Raw genomic sequence first — 19,754 nt, 5'->3', positions numbered from 1 at the left:
GTGACATTCAGTAAACAGATAGAGAAGCTTATTTTCAGTTTACAGTGCACATCTCTGGCTGAAACCCATTGTTATATATGGAAAAATCCCTGAATCTTCTCCCAGTTTCAGCTTGAGAATGGTCCTATCACTGTGTCCCGGCTCTGCTTGCATGCTCCTATGACTTACATTCCATTTCAAAGACATATGTTCCATATTGCATTGTGCACAGTAACCTGCAGGTCTGTTCTTCATATTAATGGTAATTCTATTTGATGGTAATAGTGTGTGGAGAAAGGGCCATTCAGCTTGGTAATGAAAGCCACCTTTAATAGACTGAGGGGCTTCAATGTTTGATTGCCCACATATTTATTTTGGCTGCCAGACAGGTTTGAATTTATACCCAGTGTAAGCTTATGTTACCAGTGTGGTCTGAAATTGCACAGTTAATCTACAGATCATCTTATTAAAATATTTATTAATCTATTTTTTGTTCTCATGAGAGGAAAGATTGCCCATTACACCCTCGCAAAGTGTTGCTAGATATGTTTATTGCTTTTATCATAGCTTAAGGGGGAGATGACAATCTCAGTTTCTCAAATAGACACAGACAACTACAGCGCTGCGTGCAGAGTATAATTAAAGCCTAATGAACCAGACGTTATTATATTAACAGAATCTAATTTTCTGTTCATATTATGCTGTTCTATGTTTTTTTTTTTGTCCAAACATCTCCTGCTCGCTGCTTTTTATGTCTTGCTATTTTGTTTCCCTAATATTTAAAAGGTCTGGAATGACATTTTTAAATAAGATGAATGCAGACTTCAAAATGATTCATTGTCTGCTATTGAATCTGTCGTAATGTTGGCAAACTAGCAATAAAATACAGCAGGGGACCTGCTAGTCTTAACATACTCTTATTGTCATGCTTGGCTGCCTATGTACGCACAGATGCTTAACAATGCATCTTTGTCGCACAGAACATTGCAGAGGTGTATTGAGCTGGATTTAATTTGCATGCTGTGGAATTATTTATTTATTTTTTAATGGCTGTTTTTTATTTAAATAAGCTTCCTTTTTGTACTAGATTGATAATGATCTATGCAAGCGGGAAAGCTATGATCCTTACTAACTCACTCATGGTAATTTGCAACCAAAATTGCCAGCTATGACTCATGAGGTCTAGCTCGAAGGTTTTTCATTGGAGTTCTTCCAAATGTTTCATAGCAGAAAATCTTTGTGGGAATTATCCACCAATATCACTACAGATGTGGCCTCATACATCTAGCCTCAATATGCCACGTGGCGCCTGGTGCATGGCACAAGTGAGCCCCCAGGTCCCGTATGATTCTGCTAGAGCCGGGTGTTTTGGGTTTTTTTCTGCAAAAATGCATCTTCATCACAGTGGGATGTACTAGGATGCATCAGGAGACTGTTCTGATTAGTTTGATATGCAATACTTGTATACCTGTGTGCGACTGAGTCTGTATACGACACACAACTGAACTTGACAAGGAAAAAAGCACCGTAGCACTGTGTATATAGATTCATATCTCTGTCGCACTCAGATACACAAGTATCACATATCAAATTCATCAGCTAAGTCTACTAGTGTGTCCTAATTGCATCGCATTGCGACTAAGACGTGTTTACAGCAAAAAAGACACCTAGCACTAGCAGGGTAGCATGGGACTTGGTGTGCAGAGAGGGGCTGTTTGGCGCGATTGTATCAGTGATATATGAGGATACTTCTGTAAATCAATTGATTGCATATACAATTGATACAGTGTAGCTGAATCACTATTCAAATAACTTTTATGGATAAAAATTTAATTTTTGGTATGCTTCTTTAAACTTAAAGGCTATGCCCATCTTTATCTAACGCTTTATATTGATAATCTAGTAAATTTAACAAGCATTTTGGCAATGCAACTGTGTATGTATTTCTTTGGGGCCTGTACATTTAATTCTGTAATAACCTCACGGCTATATTTCAAATAATGCATTTGTGGTAATGGAACCTTGCTCATATTTGCCCGTAGCACTATGAGGTGTGAGTACAAATGAGCAAAGACTATTAACTAGAACATTGAGCAGTAATACAGCAGCAAGGTTACTTACTGTAAGGCACCTTGTGCCTAAATGAGTCATCCTCATAATGTGCTGTATCTTTAGAGAAGGCAATGTCAGTTTGAATTGACAATTGCTGGTGATTCTGGGTCTCCTTCGTCTCCAGGGGCAACTGTGTTCTGTGAGCCACACCGTTTGATTAAAGTTCTGCTTTTCTCTCCTCTTCAGTCTCTCGGTGAATGACAGTCCCATCACTATTTCAGCTGACAGTCCAGGGACTGTCGGGCAACACGAACCACCAGAATAATGCTGCGGGGATGCAAACCCCATTCATTGTAGTACAATGTAACCATTCTGTGTAACAGAACAGCTGACCAATCACCAAATTATTTTGACAAATATTACACTGCAGTGTGTGTGTGTGTATATATATATATATATATATATATATATAAAAACCATGACAATCAGTCTATATGTACTTGTGTGATGTGATCAGTGACCATATACATTTCCTTCCATTCTCACTGGCATGCCCTGAATTAATTACAAATGAAGAGATCTGAATAGGGCGCTCCATTATATAAAAATGAAAGGATTGTAGTAAGGTGTTCTGGGCATATTAGAATGTGTTTTTATGGTTTGATATAACTGAATGATATTTTGTCATAATGATTCTTTGTTGTGCTTCAGTACTGACCCCATTACCTGATTGTCATTTCCTGCACCCCTGTGAGGGAGTTAATGGTGGTTTGGATACTAATATATAACCTGTGTGTTTTCCGCAGCATTTCTGTGTGAAGGGACTGGAACGGTTCTCTTCCTATCTGTTCAGGGACATATTAGAGCTTCATGACTGGAATCTTATTGGTACGTTTGTTTTACTCAGTTTCTGAAATGTTTTACCCCGTGGGCTTACGTGCACTGAACCATTTAGTAGCGTACGTGTCATGTCTGTTTTTTATTCCTCAGTGTTATAGCACATTGTAAAAATTCTATCTTGTTAGGTATTTTTAGTTTATTGCATGTCAAAATCAAAACCACAAGCATAGGGTATTCTTTTTGCTATGCTCGCTGATGAGCCACTTTATGTGATTTTGTTCCCCTATCCATTTTAATTTCCCAGAAGGTTTTATTTATGTTTAATCTAGGAAGATGGTAGCTGTAACAACCGGTGGAAGTTTCTTAATTACTTTTAGGGGAAAAGTTTGAATTATCTTCTTTTCTTTCATACTTACAGTAGATTCACCCCCCCACTGATAGGCTACCATGTGTTATATATATCTTGTAGGGTTCTCCTTACAAAGAAACACTTGACAGCAAATATCCTTGTGAGATGGCTTTTTACTGATGCAAAATGTCATATCTGCACATTTATATACCGCATAGGCTCCTAAGCTAACATTAGCCGCTCACTATCACCTGGCGGACTAATTCAGCGTCAGGTGCATCTCCACCTTGAAACCAACAAACTTAATGTGTCCTGTTCTTTATAGCAGAACAGGCAGATAACCCTCTTTGCCACAAAAACTATTGGAGGTACCGAGCTGAAGTTTTGCATGGACAGGTAGAAATATCGCTCAGTGCTGAATGCCAAATTTGAGGATGAGGATTTGGGAGTAATCTAAAGTTCCAACTGTCATTTTTTTCGGCCACTCTCAATTAGGATCACTTTTCTGCTGTTCACTATGGGGGATTTTTGGGAAGGCATAAGTCAGGGCATAAGGCGAATTTAGACTTTGGGTTTGTTTTATTAGGTAGCTCTTGTTCCAGGGTAGGTACTTTTGGGGTTCAGGTAATTGAGAAAGTAAACATTTTTAAGCTATTAACTCATAAATGCCCCTTTATATAGATAGGGAGCTTCAATTTGTTGCGCAGCCTCAGTAGGTGCCTCCAGCAGAGTGGTGTACGTGGCTTCACTTGGGTGCACCAAGATGGCTGTCCTTTGCGGGCAGTAGCGGCAGTGGAACTCGGGGGGGGGGCGGGGTTTGGAGGAAGCGGGCATTAGGTGCTCGGGATAGCGGAGGTGCAAACAGATGCAGGCTCGCAACAGGGAGATCCGTAATACCTGCATCTGTGTTTTATAAAAATAAACACAGGTGCACGGACGGAAAAGTGAGATCCGTCAGTGCTGCTGTGGTGAAAATAAATGAAACCATGTGTAAAAATAATTTGAGAAAATGGCGTACCCCCCCCCCATGCCAAAGAACAGCCAGCACCGGGAGCCCCGGTACTGATGCTAAATACAGGGTACAAACGATGTAGGGGGTCCCTTGTATTAAGCACAACTAGCACCTGGCTTTTATGAACCAGTCCTGGTTGCCAAAAATACAGGGGACAAATGACGTAGGGGTCCCCTGTTTTTAGAGCAACCAGCACTGGACTCTGAGCCGGTTCTGGAAATACAGGGGAAAATGCGTAGGTTTCCCCTGTAAATTCCAGAACCAGCACCGGAGCTTTACTAGCGGGGGGGGGGGGTTAATGCCACAGCTAGGGGAGCCCTTTCACCTGCTGCCTAGCCAAAGTATTACCCCTGGTCCCCCAATAAAGGAGTCCCCCTCTCGAGGGCACCCCAGGCCTAGGCTGATAGACTGGTGCTATCACGGCACTCCTGGTTGGTGGGTGCCATGTTGATTATGTAGTGTGGTGCATTTGAAATAGTTACCAATATTGTCTTTTGCTGTGGAACTACAGATCCCAGCAAGCCTTCCCCGCATGCTGGTACTTGGAGAACCACAAGTACCAGCATGTTGGGCATTACGGGCCCTCTGGTACCTGTAGTTCCACAGCAAAAGCAAAATTAAAAAACCACAAAACACACACACCGAAGAAATTAAAACTTTCTTAAAACATACATGCACTCGCACAGACATGCACACACTATCTCACATACTCACCTATGTATCCCTGAAGCCCATCGCGTCCTCTTCTCCAGTAGAATTCATAGGGTACCTGTAAAATAAAACATCCATACTCCCCTTCTCCTATGCGTGGATCACTTCCTCTTTGTTCCATGTAGGCAATCCCCGGTCTTAGCAAAAAAATTAAGTACGCGAACAACAGACACTAGTACCGTCCTCTACGGACGGTACTACCTGAACAAAGGCTTAGCGGCGGGATTTCACTATGGAAACCCCGGTGCTGAGCGTTAGTTTACTGAGAGAGGCGAGGCTTCCGCATCTCAGCCAATGAGTGGTTCCTATGATTGACTTCAATGGAGTGAACCGTTCTTTGGCTGAGAGGTGGAATGCTCGTCCTCTTTCAGCCAATGAATGCTCAGCACTGGGGTTTCTATAGTGAAGTCCTTGACTGAGCGGTCATTCGGGAAGTACTGTCTTTTTAGAGGAAAGCACTAAGTTTGGTGGTCCCGGTATTAGTGTTTTTGTGTTTTGCCAAGACCGGGGATTGGCTACATGGAACTAAGAGGAATGTTTTTTACAGGTACCCTATGGATTCTACATGGAGAAGAGGACGCGATGGGCTTCAGGGATACATAGGTGTGCGTGTGTGTATGTTTTAATAAAATGTTACTTTCATAAGGGTATGTGTCTTGTGTTTATTTTAATATTTATTTTGCTGTGGAATTACAGGTACCAGCAGGCCTGTAATGCCCTGTATGCTGGTACTTGAGGTTCTCCAAGTACCAGCATGTGGGGGTGGCTTGCTGGAACCTGTAGTTCCACAGCAAAAGAAAATATTTTTTACTCTTTCAAATGCATCAGACTACACATAATCAACTCTGCACCCACCGGCCAGGGGTGCCCTGGAGAGGGGGACCCCTTTATTAGGGTGGTCCCCAGCTCCCCAGAGATCCCCGGCATGGGCTGACTAGCGGTCAGTGATAATACTTTGGCCGGGGGACCCAGTGAAAGGTCTCCCCTGGCTGTGGCATTACCCACCCATGCTAGAAAGGGTCCAGTGCTGGTTCTGGAAGTTACAGGGGAACACTACACATTTTTTTTCCTGCATTTCCAAAACCAGGACCAGCTCAGAGGCCAGTGCTGGTCGCACTAAATACAGGGGACTTGTCCCCATATTTTGGCAACCAGGACTAGTTCTGAATAGTCCAGGGCTGGTTGTGCTTAATACAGGGGACCCCTACGTTGTTCGTCTCCTGTATTTAGCACAATCAGTATTGTGGCTCCAAAGCCTGGTGCTGGTTGTTCTTTTTGTTCTTTTTGGGGGGGTACGCCGTTTTTTTTTTTTTTTCTTTTACAAGTTTCATATTTTTTTTAAACGCAGCAGCACGTACGGATCTCACTGATCCGTCCGTGCATCTGTGTTTATTTTTATAACACACAGATGCAGGCATCATGGAGCTCCCTGATCCGAGCCTGCATGATGTGATGGGCTACAGGGATACATAGGTGAGTATGTATGATAGTGAGTGTGAGTGTGCATGTGTATGGATGTTTTAATAAACTTTTACAGTCATGGTGTGTTTTTTCTGTTTTTTAAAATATTTATTTTGCTGTGGAACTACAGGTACCAGCGAGCCCGTAATGCCCCACATGCTGGTACTTGTGGTTCTCCAAGTATCAGTCACACCACATTACATAATCAACCTGGCACCCAATGCTCCAGGGGTCCCGGAGATAGCCCCGGGGTATCAGCCTAGGCCCTGCGTGCCCTGTACAGGGGGACCCCTTTATTGGGGTGATCCCTACCTCCCTAGTGATCCCCCGCCTGGGCTGACTAGCGGTCAGAGGTAATGCTTTGGCTGGGGGACCAGGTGAAAGGGCTCATTTGACTGTGGCATTACTTCCTAGCTAGAAAAGGTCCGGTGCTGGACATGGTTAATACAGGGAACCCCTACACTTTTTGTCTCCTGTATTTCCAAAATCCGGACTGCCTCAGCTAAGCCCAGTGCTGGTTGCTCTAAATACAGGGACCCCTATATCTTTTGTCCCCTGTATTTTGACAACCAGTAACAACTGTGAAAATCCAGGGGCTGGTTGTGCTTTAGCGAGGGGGAGGAGGGGGGCACGGCATATATATATATATTTTTAAATGTTAACTTGTTTTCATTTTTTTTTTTTTAACACAAATGCATGGACCAATCTCATTTACCCGTCCATGCATCTGTGTCATATTGTTTTTTGTTTTTTTTTGTTCAGATGCATGCCGCACTGATCCCTGCGTCCGTCTCTGAATCATTTCTATTACACAGATACCTGCATCATGTATCTCATATATGAATATACTTCGCCAGACGATGCGGGATTCCTGGCTCACAATAATCACATAGTCAGTGGAATGAATGACAATGTTTCAGTGCCCTTTTTACTAATGCGGCACTTCGAAAAAAGGCCACTGAAACGTTGTCACTCATGTCGCTGACTATATATATATATATATATATAATATAATATAATATAATATATATATTAGGGATGTGCAGGCTCGGATAGGTTCGAGTTTGCACGTGGAGTTCGGATTTTTCCCTCCAAAAAAACGGAACTCAGAACGAGGCAAAACGTCATCTTACATGGACGAACATCATCATTCCTGGACAAAAGTCCAGGAATGATGATGTTCGTCCATGTAAGATGACGTTTTGCCTCGTTCTGAGTTCCGTTTTTTTTGAGGGAAAAATCCGAACTCCACGTGCAAACTCGAACCTATCCGAGCCTGCACATCCCTAATATATATATATAGGTTCGGATAGGTTCGAATTTGCACGCAGAGTTCGGACTTTTGTCCAGGAATGATGATGTTTGTCCATGCAAGATGACGTTTTGCCTCTTTGTGAGTCCCGTTTTTTGGAGCGAAAAATCCGAACTCGGCGTGCAAATTCAAACCTATCCGAGCCTGCACATCCCTAGTTTTATTGTATTGGGTCTGATTTTTCGGGGGAAGGTATGGATGTGTGAAGTATTTTAAACATCGCACGTGGTCGCAGTAGGTGTTTTATTGCGGTTTTTAAAATTGCATTCGTACGACACGAAAATATACTTGCCCCCATTTTAACGTACCTCCAATTTAAGTGGAACAGTAATTTTCTGGAAAAAAAAATCCTTTCTATCATTTTCAACAGTTTTTATTTTTTTTCACCCAAAATTGCGCAGTCGTTTTTTGCCAAAATGCGCAACTTACAAATTTTTTGAGGGGGTAATTTATCATTAGGGGGTGTCCAAAGGGTTCTGAAAGAAATCCCCACGTTTTTAGCAAAAAATAGGGATTTTGCATTTTTTTTCGCCTGGTCTGGGATGGAAAAACTTATCTCCAGTTTTTTTTCGCCAATTGCGTTTTCACCTGTTTTTTGGCGAAAAACGTCCGTTTTCGCCGCTAATTGAATACGGCCCTAAGTATTTGTGAGGTTTTGTCAGCAGAATTCCCTCTATCAGATCATCTAGCTGAACTCATGGCTGCAGCCTGGCAATCGCCTGTTAAGAGGTTTCATACTGACCTCATGTTACTCTTTTCCTGTGGCAGATTGTGTTAATGGGAAACACCCCCTGCGGTGGATTCACATGTTACGTTTTTAACTAAAAGCGCTATGTTGCCTATTCCTACAGTACTTCCTTGTCCTTGAAGGGTCTTACAGATAGGAAAGTAGAAGCTTGCCTGAAATCGATATACTCCTGTTTTTCAGGGACTATTGCCCATCCAACCATGGTTATTGCATGGGTGGCTAAAGCTATAGAAAGCTAGGCTGATGCACTTGAAGACTTTTCTCTCAGATGCTTCTAGGGATCAAATGTCTTTTGTTGCTCACATTCGAGATGCAGCTTCCTATTTTGGAAAAGCGACATTAGATGCCAGTCACCTAACCTCCAGAGTCTCGGCAGCAGCTGTGCCTGCCCACCGTACCCTGTGGCTACGCTCATGGAAGGCTGATGTGGATTCCAAGAAAGGCCTAGAAGGGTTACCCTGCAATGGGGAGATCTTGTTGGGCACAGACCTTGACAAGATTTTAACTACTTCTACTAGGCCTAGGAAAGCCTAAAGGTCAGTCTTTTCCTAGGGAGTCAGCTTCCATTAGAGCCGCCAAACCCAGGACCAAGCGGACCTGGAACACCAGACGCCCTGCTTCATAGCCCGAGGATAAACCCTCAGCCTGACAGGACGGGCCTCCCTCTGGGATATCCCAGAGTGGGAGGTCGTCTTCTTCAGTTCGCCCATATTGGTATCAAAACACCACAGATACTTTGGTAAGAGAAGTGGTTCCAAATGGGTACGCCCTCTCATTTCTCAGACTGTCTCCCCACCAGTTTTTCTACACAGGGCTTCATTCAGACCAGAACAAGGTCTTACAAATCCAGAAAGCCATGCAGTCCTTGCTGCAAGCAGGAGTAATTGTGCCAGTCCCACTATCTCTGTGAGGGACTGGTTATTATTATTCTACTCTTTCTGGTTCAGAAGCCGAATGGGTCTCATCAGCCTATCCTCAACCTCAGATATTGGAACAAATTCCTAATGGGCCAAAGTTCAGGATGGTAACCCTACACTCCGTCACCCTAACTATGGAGCCTGGGAACTTTATAGTATCTCTGGATATTCAGGACGCGTACATACAGGTACCTATAGCGCCCTCACATCAGCGATATCTCCAGTTTGCTATACTACGGCAACACTTCCAATTTCAGGCTCTGCCCTTTGGATTTTCCACAGCTCCATGGGTGTTTACCAAAATGATGGCTATCAGGGTGGCCCACCTGCGTGGTCATGGTGTCTGACTGTTTACGTGTCTGGATGACATCCTGCTCCTGGCAGGATCCCCAGAAGTGCTTCACCGCTGTCCATTGCTTTCCTGCACAAGGATGGATGGTTAATACTCTGAAAAAAGTCCTTCCTGAATCCCTCACAGATAATGATTCACCTGGGAGCCCTGCTGGATTCTCCAGATCAGAGAATCTTTCTGACATCGGACAAGATCTCCACACTTCAACTACGAGTGCTCAGATGTCTCCACAGTCGCCGAGTGTCGATCCCCTCAGCAATGCAGTTTCTGGGAACCATGGTGTCCGCCTTCGACATGGTGGAATATGCTCACCATCATATTGGGCGCCCCTTTTGGTTCCCGGACTTGGTAATTCTAACAACGGACGCCAGTCTCATGGGTTGGGGCGCAGTGACCGGTCCGCGCTCCTTTCAGAACTGTTGGATATCGGTCGACTCAACCCTGCCAATCAGCATTTTGGAACTTCGAGCTGTCAACCTGGCCCAGCACATACTTCGTGGAAAAACCTGTACAATTACAGTTCCACATTGCCACAAAAGTGGCTTACATCGACCATCAAGTAGGCACTCGAAGTCTGGCAGCAATAACAGTAGTGTCATGCATTCTGACATGGGCCGAGGGTCACCTCCCGGCCATCTCTGCAGTGTTCCTTTCGGGAGTTATCAATTGGGAAGCAGACTTCGTCAGCTGTCACGACGTGCATACCGGGGAATGGCTGCTTCTCCAAGAGGTGTTTTAACTCCTAGGGCACATATGGGGCCTCTCAGAGGTGGACCTCATGGCCTCCTGACACAATCACAAACTGTTAGTGTACGGGTCCAGAACATGAGATGCCAAGGCATCCTTTGTAGATGCACCAGTGAAGTGGACCTTCCAGTTTGCGTACCTATTCCCTCCAGTCCCCCTTCTTCCTTGAGTTCTTCGGAAGTTCAAACAAGAGGGAGGCACTGTCCTGCTGGTGACTCCAGCTTGGCCCAGACGTCACTGGTACTTAGATCTTTGGAGACTCTCCATCGACACTCCGTTTCTGCTGTCTCAACGTCCAGACCTGTTGTCTCAAGGTCCTTGCCTTTACCTGGACCTGGGTCATCTGTCTTTGATGGGGTGGCTTTTGAGACTTCCATCCTGAGGTCAAAAGGATTCTCTAGCTTTGTAGTCAGCACTATGCTAAGAGCGTGTAAGCCAGCCTCTGCTCGGATCTACCACAGAGTGTGGCGTACATATTTCCAATGAAGCTACGTTCCTCAAGTGTTGTAGGGTTTCCAGAGTCCTGGCCTTTCTTCAAGCTAGATTGGACCTTGGACTTTGCCTTGCTTCACTGAAGGTGCATGTCTCTATCCATTTAGTTCCAGCGTAGTCTTGCTCCACTACCGGATGTCACACACCTTCCTCCAGGGTGTCCTCCGGATTCAACCTCCTTTTGTCCCTCCAGTGGCTCCGTGGGATTTGTCAGTAGTTCTTTGTGCCCTCCAGAGTCCTCCATTTGAACCCCTGGTTTCTGTAGAACTCAAGTGGTTCACAGCGAAGACTCTTTTTCTTCTGGCTATTGCATCTGCCAGGAGGGTGTCAAAATTGGGGGCACTCTTCTGTCATCCCCCCTTTCTGATGTTTCACCAGGACAGGTCTGTGCTTTGCACTTGCCCTGAGTTTCTAACCAAGGTGGTTTCTCATTTCCATATAAACAGGAAATTATAGTATCTGCCTTTCAGTCACCAGACCTCTCGGCTGGTGAGGCCTCATTGGATGTCGTCTGCGCTCTCAGGATTTCTGTGGACCGTACCAGTTCCCTTCGGAAATCTGACTCCTTGTTAGTGCTCTATGGATTTCACAAAAAGGGATGGCCAGCCAATAAACAAACATTAGCCAGATGGCTTCGTATGACTATCTCAGAGGCTTCCACACAGGCAGGCCTGCCTGTTCCGGCTTCTGTTACTGCTCATTCTACTCGGGCTGTGGGCCCCTCGTGGGCAGCTTGCCGTGGTGCCTCGGCTGTTCAGCTTTGTAAACCGGCCATGTGGTCTTCCATTCAGACCTTTCTAAGGTTCTATGCATTTGATAGCTTAGCCTCTCAGGATGCTTCCTTTGGGCGCCGGATTCTCCTCTCAGTGCAGGAGCGTCCCCACCCTTAAAAGGACTGCTTTGGGACATCCCCATGGTCTCCCTGTGGAGCCTATCGACCATGAAGAAGAAAATGAGAGTTATGGTAAGAACATACCTTTAACTCTTTAATCGAAGTCCATAGGGTCCACAGGGCATTCACCCTGACGCACCTGGCTTCATATGGGCTATATTTCTGGTCACCGGTTTCCCATCTCCTCCTCTGTGAGCGTGTGATCCTTGTGTGTTCCAGTCTTCCTTCTCTCTTATCCTCCTCCGGCCTTTGGCTACTTACCAACTGAGGTTTCTCGGGGGCGGGGTATAGGGAGGATGGACAATGCATCCTGGGAGCAAAAACTTTAACTGTGTGGTGCCCGGATCCAGATCCAACCTGCACCCCAAGGTCTCCCTGTGGACGCTATGGACTTTGAAGAAAGAGAGTTAACAAAGGTAAGTTCTTACCATAACACTCATTTTCTCATAATATGTATGTATATATATATATATATATATATATAAAATAAAATAAAAAACAGCAGAAGAGTGCACACATGAGTGGTAAATAAACACAATTTACTATAATGAAAAGCTCACGTACATCTTAATAAACAGTATACTGCATAAAAACTCAGCCACCGCGGTAGAGCCGGCGTCTCCACGACCAACAGCATCCACTTATCTTGAAGCAGTTTGCTGTGTTACATATTTGTTGCATTATTCTGATACAAGGTTGATATGCCTATGTGAGTTATTGTAACTTGAACTTAATTACTGACAGTATTCCTGGATGCAGAGATTCACATGAGGAAGGCACCTGATGCGGCTGTTTTATACCAGCAAAGGAGGAATATAATCGAATGGGGAACCTTTTTTCTGCTGAGGGCCATTTTCATATATATAACATTATTTGTGGGCCTTATGCAGGCCACATCCCCTCTGTGACATCACACTGGGTGGAACCACAATCGCTGGTGATTTTAGCAATGCCCCCGGTCCTGAGGTTCTCCATCTCTTTATAAAAATATATATATATATATATATATATATATGTGTAAGGTGACCCCTGTACCCCAGGGATCAGGCGCCACTCAGCAGACTTCCAAAAATATCAAATAGCATTTATTCCATAAATCGACGTTTCAAGACCTACACGATCTTTTCGTCAGGATATACATTAAAAACCTGGGGTACAGGGGTCACCTTACATATGTTCATTACAGATGGATGGCACCCCGGCATAAAACGTGATATTGCGAGTGCCCCTCTACATGCATTGGTGTGCGTATGTGTGTATATATATATATATATATATATATATATGTATATATATATATATATATATAATATAATATTTCACCAGACAATAACAGGTCTGGTAATAGATATAGATATATATATATATATATATCTATATGTCACCACGGACAATTCTGGCCAGACTCCACTGGTCACGATCATTAAGCACCCGTGGCTGCCCACTGCGCTGTCCACGATGGGTGGTAATGCCTCTCATGAGGTACGCTGTCCACGATGGGTGGTAATGCCTCCCATGAGGTATTCCAGGAACACACGTGACCTCGTAGATCGAGGAATGTTGAATGTCTGCATGACATGGAATGTCCCATCCGTCGGACACCCACTATTATGCCCCGTTCAAACTGATAATTCACGTTGCTTTGCTATTCTGGTCCCCGAAAAAGGCATTCAGTAATTAGATTACTGCACCTTTTATTCATCCACTTATTCACAATCGTATATATCATTTTTTATGACCTTTCTGGAAAAGCAGCATTGCACATACCTCTAGTCCAGAAATAAGAAAAGGTACTCTTTCAAACAACATTAAAGCTTTCTTTAATCGTGTAACAATGAGGTGGAAAGCAAGCGATACAGCTTTAGATAGTGCAAGGTGACCTTTGCCATGTATGACAGTGTGTCTCGGAAGTTTCACCCCCACCCCTGTTCTGTCACCACTTAAAACTTTATAAAACTGAAAGGTAAAGAGTACAGCAAGAAATAAATGGGACTTTTAGACGATGCAAAAATATAAGAGCATAGTAAAATCTTTTTTAACCTTCATTTGACATTGCTGGCCTGCAACATCACAAACTCCCCCACAGAGCCAGGGTTTGGTGCCTTTAAGACCTAAGCAATAGTATTATCTGTGAAAAAACAAACACATTCATCATATATTTATTAGATTTAAAACACTGACCAACAGTTTATGTACTTATAAGTAAAAGATAATTCAACATTACAAACAGGTGCAGGTAGTGAACTTGTGACTCAGTATCTGGGACAGGTTGGGTATGGGATACCCGCAGTCAGAATCCCGACAGGGTTGGGATACTGACACCTGAAGGTAAGCATCCCAAACCTGACCCTCCCTACCCGCAGCCTAAGCCTAACCCTCTCCCCCCCCCCCCCTCTTGCAGCCTATCCCTAAGCCTCCCCCTAGTGCCTAACCCCTAACCTCAGTGCCGGCGGTGGGGATGCTGGTGCCGGGATTCTGACTTAACTACATCCCTTTGGGACATTCTGAAAAACAGCAGATACTGCTTACAATGGCCACCATTTACATGTTAGACATAGTGGATAGTTTTGTATACCCATGAGGTGTTTAATAGGATCATACATTTTCCAAGATTCCTCTTCCACCTTTACTGTACACAAATGACCATAAGTTTAATTTCCCTAGAAGTTATCAGCTGAGTGACATATTGTATGCATTACAGAGCTGCGTGGTATGCACCATTCCTTTGTCCCTAGACATACACTAGCTCTATGGCAATTGTAGAAATGACTGAGCGGAGTGGGCATGCTCATAAAGTGTTCATGGCTCTCTCTTTGCGATTGGCATAGAGCTAACGTTATGTAAGTGATCCATCTGGAACTAGGTCAAAAACACACATTGTATAACCTGTTCCATGCCTTTTTGAAATTAGTCCCTGACTTTGTACCCACTTCCCCTGCATTCCGGAGGTTTCTTGAAGACCTACTTTACTGATCAATCAGCATCATTTTGTATGACTGACCTGTTTACTATTCCACCACTCAAACCCACATTTAAACCTGGAGTGTGGTAACCATTAATGCTGAGACTTAATGTCTCGGCAGGTATTGAGGCTGATCTTATCACTGTGCCGAGTCCTTTCCCCTGCATGTAATGAGTCCCTTTTTTCTGGACCACAGACAAAACTGTGTCCAAGGGAGAAACCCTTCTAAGCCAGGTTAGGTGATATCAGTTGATTTCATTATTTAAAGTAAAAACTAATAACAATAAAAAATAATAATGACAGTGTGAGATTGAGCCTGATTCAGAGTTGCACACAGACGTGGCTGCATCTTTTGCAGTAGCCGCGTCTGCATCTTTATGCTAAAGTCACGATGATCCTCCTGCTGAGGCGCCCACAGGCTGTGGTGCTAATCTTTAGACACATCATCCAAACTTGCACCAGCCCAATGTCAGGTACAGTTTATCCTTTTGGACATGGTGTTTTGTGCCAACGCTACTTCGTCATTAGACCCAGTTGCTGTAAGTGACATGCCTGCATCTAGCTACCATCCTCTGTTAACTCCCAGTGAAATCCGCAGATCTTGCGTCCAATATTTGTTCAGTGTCTCCCGGCGGTAACATTTAGGAAGCATGCGCAGTGCAGCTCGGACGCATGTGCAGTACTTCCAACATCAGCCAACTGCGCGCATGTCGGCAGTGCATGCAGTTCGTGTGCACCTCTGAATCAGGGCCATTATCTTTTAAAATTGAGTGTACTATAATATCTTGGACATACTAATATTAAAGGCATTCCAAATTAGATTCTTTTTATATTAATTTCTATTTCTTTATTTATTTTGATATGTATTTATTTTGATATGTATTTATTATATGTGAAAAGCATTGAAACACAAGCTCCGTATTCTGGATATTTAATATTTTGAAAATTGGAAGATGTTCGCCATCTAAACATGTGCCCTCCTTTACAGCATAATAAGGAACCTGTTTTATTTAATCATGTAATTGTATATATCCTGCTATAAATCTAATGTCCAGATATGGCTTATGGCTCCATCTAATTTTGTTGTTGTGGTGGTCTTAATTGCAATATATATTTTTTTCTTTTTTGCACCGCAACTAATTGCATTTCTAATTTTACATGATCATCTAGGTCCTTCTGCAGATGATTATAGCCCCACATGTCCCCAGTTTCATTTTATGCCTCGTTTTGTAAGATTTCTTCCAGGTAAGATAATCAAACATAATCAAAGTATGTGTATATACTGTATGCGTGTATAAAGATAGTGTGTGTGTCTGTCTATCGTGTGTGTGTATGTGTATTGTATGTGTTTGTATATATACAATACTGTGCAAAAGTTTTAAGTAAGAATGCTTTCAAAAATAGAAGTGTTCATAGTTTATTTTACCAATTAACAAAATGCAAAGTGAATGAACAGAAGATAAATCTAAATCAAATCAATATTTGGTGTGACCACCCTTTGCCTTCAGTACACAGTTTTTGAAGGAACTCGGCAGGGAGGTTGTTCCAAACATCCTGAAGAACAAACCACAGATCTTCTGTGGATGCAGGCTTGCTCATATCCGTCTCTCTCTGCATGTAACCCAGGCCGACTCGATCGACCAGACGATGACGCAAGCGGCCGCGGGAGCGCACATATTGGCCGTACCCACTGAATGATGTGGCCAATATGTCGTTTCCGGCCGAATTGGAGTGACATATTGTGTCCACATCGTTTCAGTGTGTACACAACTTAACGCTGGCAAGATGCCTTCTTCCCTCATGTGCTTCTCCTTCTCTTGCTTATATTGTAATTTACTCCTAACTCCCCACAACAGCACCTATCACTTGGTCGCTGACGCCCCGCTACTTGTGTTATGCAGTAATCTTTATAAGCCATTTCCTTGTCCTGCATTGTTTTGTACTGCTCATAACTGTTTTACTAATTTACTTATGTACTTTGGGCCTGATTCAGAGTTGGGAACAGAGTAAGATAGATCAAGTAACTGTGAATCTTTGTAAACTCATGCTGCTCTGCAGGAGGGGCAAATTTTAGATGCGCTGAGAGATTTAGATTTGGGAGGGGAGTGTCCAAACTGAAATCTAAATTGCAGTGTAAAAATAAAGCTGTCCAGCATTTCTGGGCTACAGGGTTACATGCAAAAGCAGCCAGTATTTAACCTACAAAAAAATATATGTATTTGCACCCCTTGCATTGCAACATTGTTTGTCCAGGTACAAATCCTACTCTATTCCCAAGTCTGAATTATGACCTTTGTAAGGTGCTACGGAACCTTGTGGCGCTATATAAATAAAGGAGAATAGTAATAAGGGCATGTATGAAGACAGAGAAAAAGAAGTCCATATGATTCCGATAGCCTTGTTATTGGCGGGTGGTCAGTGGCAGCACTTACGAATGGCTATTTATATAAAACCCACTGCACTAATGGCAGAAATCGAACACACATCTGATACCAGCATAGATGTTATGGCGTCAGTGATCCACTGTGCAACTGGGTGACTGCTGTCATACTTGCTCCCCCTTGCAAAGGATTGAACTAGTACTAGTAGTCTTCCTGGTCCCCTTCTGGGATGAAGATCTACTCCCAGCAGCAGCAGGCGTAGCGCTCAAGCATTCTTCTGAGGAATCCAGGATAAAGCAGTACTGAGTTAGCCTTATCAAATTGGATGCAGGACAAGTTCTGATTATGATTGAGGATAGTGTTGATGAAGGTATTGGTGGTGAAGATGCCAGGTGGTTGGATCTAGCAGAGAGAAGGGAGCTAGCTGATGCTGGACTGCTTGTTGCTACTTTTTTAGCCAAAGTCTCTGAATTTTGCAAACACTTTGGATTGATGCTCTCTAGATGATGTAACAGGGAGGAGAATCCTAGATTGGCAATGTCCCTACCTCTAATTACTCTGGCATTACCATGTGTACAGATGGCTTGACAATTGTTGTCCGGATTTGGGTAGAAATGAAGGGGATTTTTTTGTTTTATGAACAGGCATGACACTGGGCTTTTTCTTATCATGGGAAACAACTGTTTCCACTGGGGCCTGATTGACACAAACAACATCCTCATCATCAACATCCTTATTAGCATCAGCTACACAAATATCCTCCTCATCCTGGTGCACTCCCACAGAAGCATTCTTGATTTCTGTGTCAGCATGTTGATTTGTACTGCTCATCCCCACATTTGCAGAGAACGCCCAAGTGGTTGAAGGAGGCTCCTCTTCAAGTACAGTTTAGGAAAGGTCAGGCTTGCAAACCACAGGGGCCTTTTTCTACTTCCTTTATATATTCCTGTGCCCGACCTCTTATTAATTTAGAGACAAGTACTACAGGACTTGCAAAATGGAAGGAGGTCTTCCCGCAAATCCCCATAGAGACTTTTGCTCTTTCAGGTCTTAAAATGAATAAACGATTGGGATCAGTCTCTTATAATGAAATGCATCTCAAAATTTTACACAGAGCATACTACACCCCCAAATTGAAATATATTATTGGTGATGCACCTAAAGCCAAGTGTTATAAATGTTCAGCACATGACGCCGATATAATACACTGCCTGTGGGATTGTCCACGTGTACAGGTTTTCTGGGGTGAACTTAATAGCTATATTAAAGAGGTTCTAAAGATTGTTTTGTGATCTCTAAAGATTGGGCTTTCTGGAATATAACCACAAACACACACTCACAGGGTTTGACAATAGGAAAAAAGTTACTTCTGACCAAATTGACTGTAGCTGCAAAAAAGACCATTCTCTCACAATGGATTGAACCTAACCCACCTACTCTTACATTATTACATCCTAGAATAATATTTCTCGTTACAATGGACTGGACAGAGACGTCCACCAATAATGAAAACCTTACTGAAAAGTTTTTTGGTACATGGTTACCTTATATTCATACATTATCCCCATCACTTAAGGATTCTTTACGGAGATGTTTCCAACTAACGTCGTGGTTTAATTTGGAAGTACTTGATAATGGCCCTCCATTTTGATCTTGATTATGATTTTGACTCACACTATAACTGTAAGCCAGCCCGTTAATGATAATGGTAATTGTGACTGTAAATATGTATGTAACAGTGTATGTAACTGTTTCTTGTGTGCACAACTGCAATTTATATCTGGATTCATATACTGCAAATATTATAATTATTTTGTTGGATGATTCTTGAAATGTGTTTATTATGCTGAGGATTATTTAAGATATATTTGTATTACAATATGTCGCTTTCCTAACAATAAAATGTTTTTCAAAAGAAAGGAAAGGTCAGGCTCACACATGGCACCCACAGACACACTCTCCTCAGGTATATGTGACATTCCTGAGCACACAGTTGGTTCCCGTGGCTTTAACGATTTTAATTTGTTTAAACGTTTCCTGTTGAGGAAGGGCTTACATCATCATAAGAGGCAGAACCACTAGTCATAAATAAAGGCCAAGGCCTTCAACTTTCTTGCCACTTCGTGTGGTGAAAGGCATATTGCCAATTGTATGTCTTTTTGCAGCTAACTTTCCCTTTGATGTTTTTTTCTTTACCACTGTAAAAGCTTGCTTCTTTGATTTTAGATGCCCTGACTTAAGCCCTGTATGCCCTTGGGCATCGGCTTTAGTAGATGACTTAGACGAACTAGTATTGTCATGACGGGTGGCATTGGCAGCAGCTCCAGCACTAGTATGTGGATCCAGCTCTCCTCTCAACTGATCGTTTTCCATATCAACAAACACAAACAAAGTGGGGTACAGCACACAGGTCAATTTTTACCAATTTAAATATTACACTGCAGTATCAATGACCTACAGTGTCACAATATTTTTCTGAATAATACACTGCGCTACCACTTACAGTGTCACAATACGTGTATATTACACTGCGTTTCCACTTATAGT

At 43.0% G+C, this 19,754-nt stretch overlaps 1 protein-coding gene across 1 annotated transcript in view; it reads left to right on the top strand.

The window, feature by feature from the left end:
* DROSHA (drosha ribonuclease III) overlaps positions 1-19,754 on the top strand; it is a 375,790-nt gene that overhangs the window by 98,916 nt on the left and 257,120 nt on the right. The window contains exons 11-12 of the mRNA XM_088468255.1: positions 2,838-2,919; positions 15,997-16,071. Coding sequence (XP_088324381.1) covers positions 2,838-2,919; positions 15,997-16,071 — 157 coding nt within the window. The remainder of the gene's footprint in view (positions 1-2,837; positions 2,920-15,996; positions 16,072-19,754) is intronic.

Source organism: Taudactylus pleione, unplaced genomic scaffold (assembly GCF_031769625.1).
Source record: "Taudactylus pleione unplaced genomic scaffold, aTauple2 ptg000083l, whole genome shotgun sequence".
Classification (NCBI taxonomy): domain Eukaryota; kingdom Metazoa; phylum Chordata; class Amphibia; order Anura; family Myobatrachidae; genus Taudactylus; species Taudactylus pleione.
Note: the sequence above shows the minus strand (reverse complement) of the source record. Positions and strands in the feature narration are given on the sequence as shown.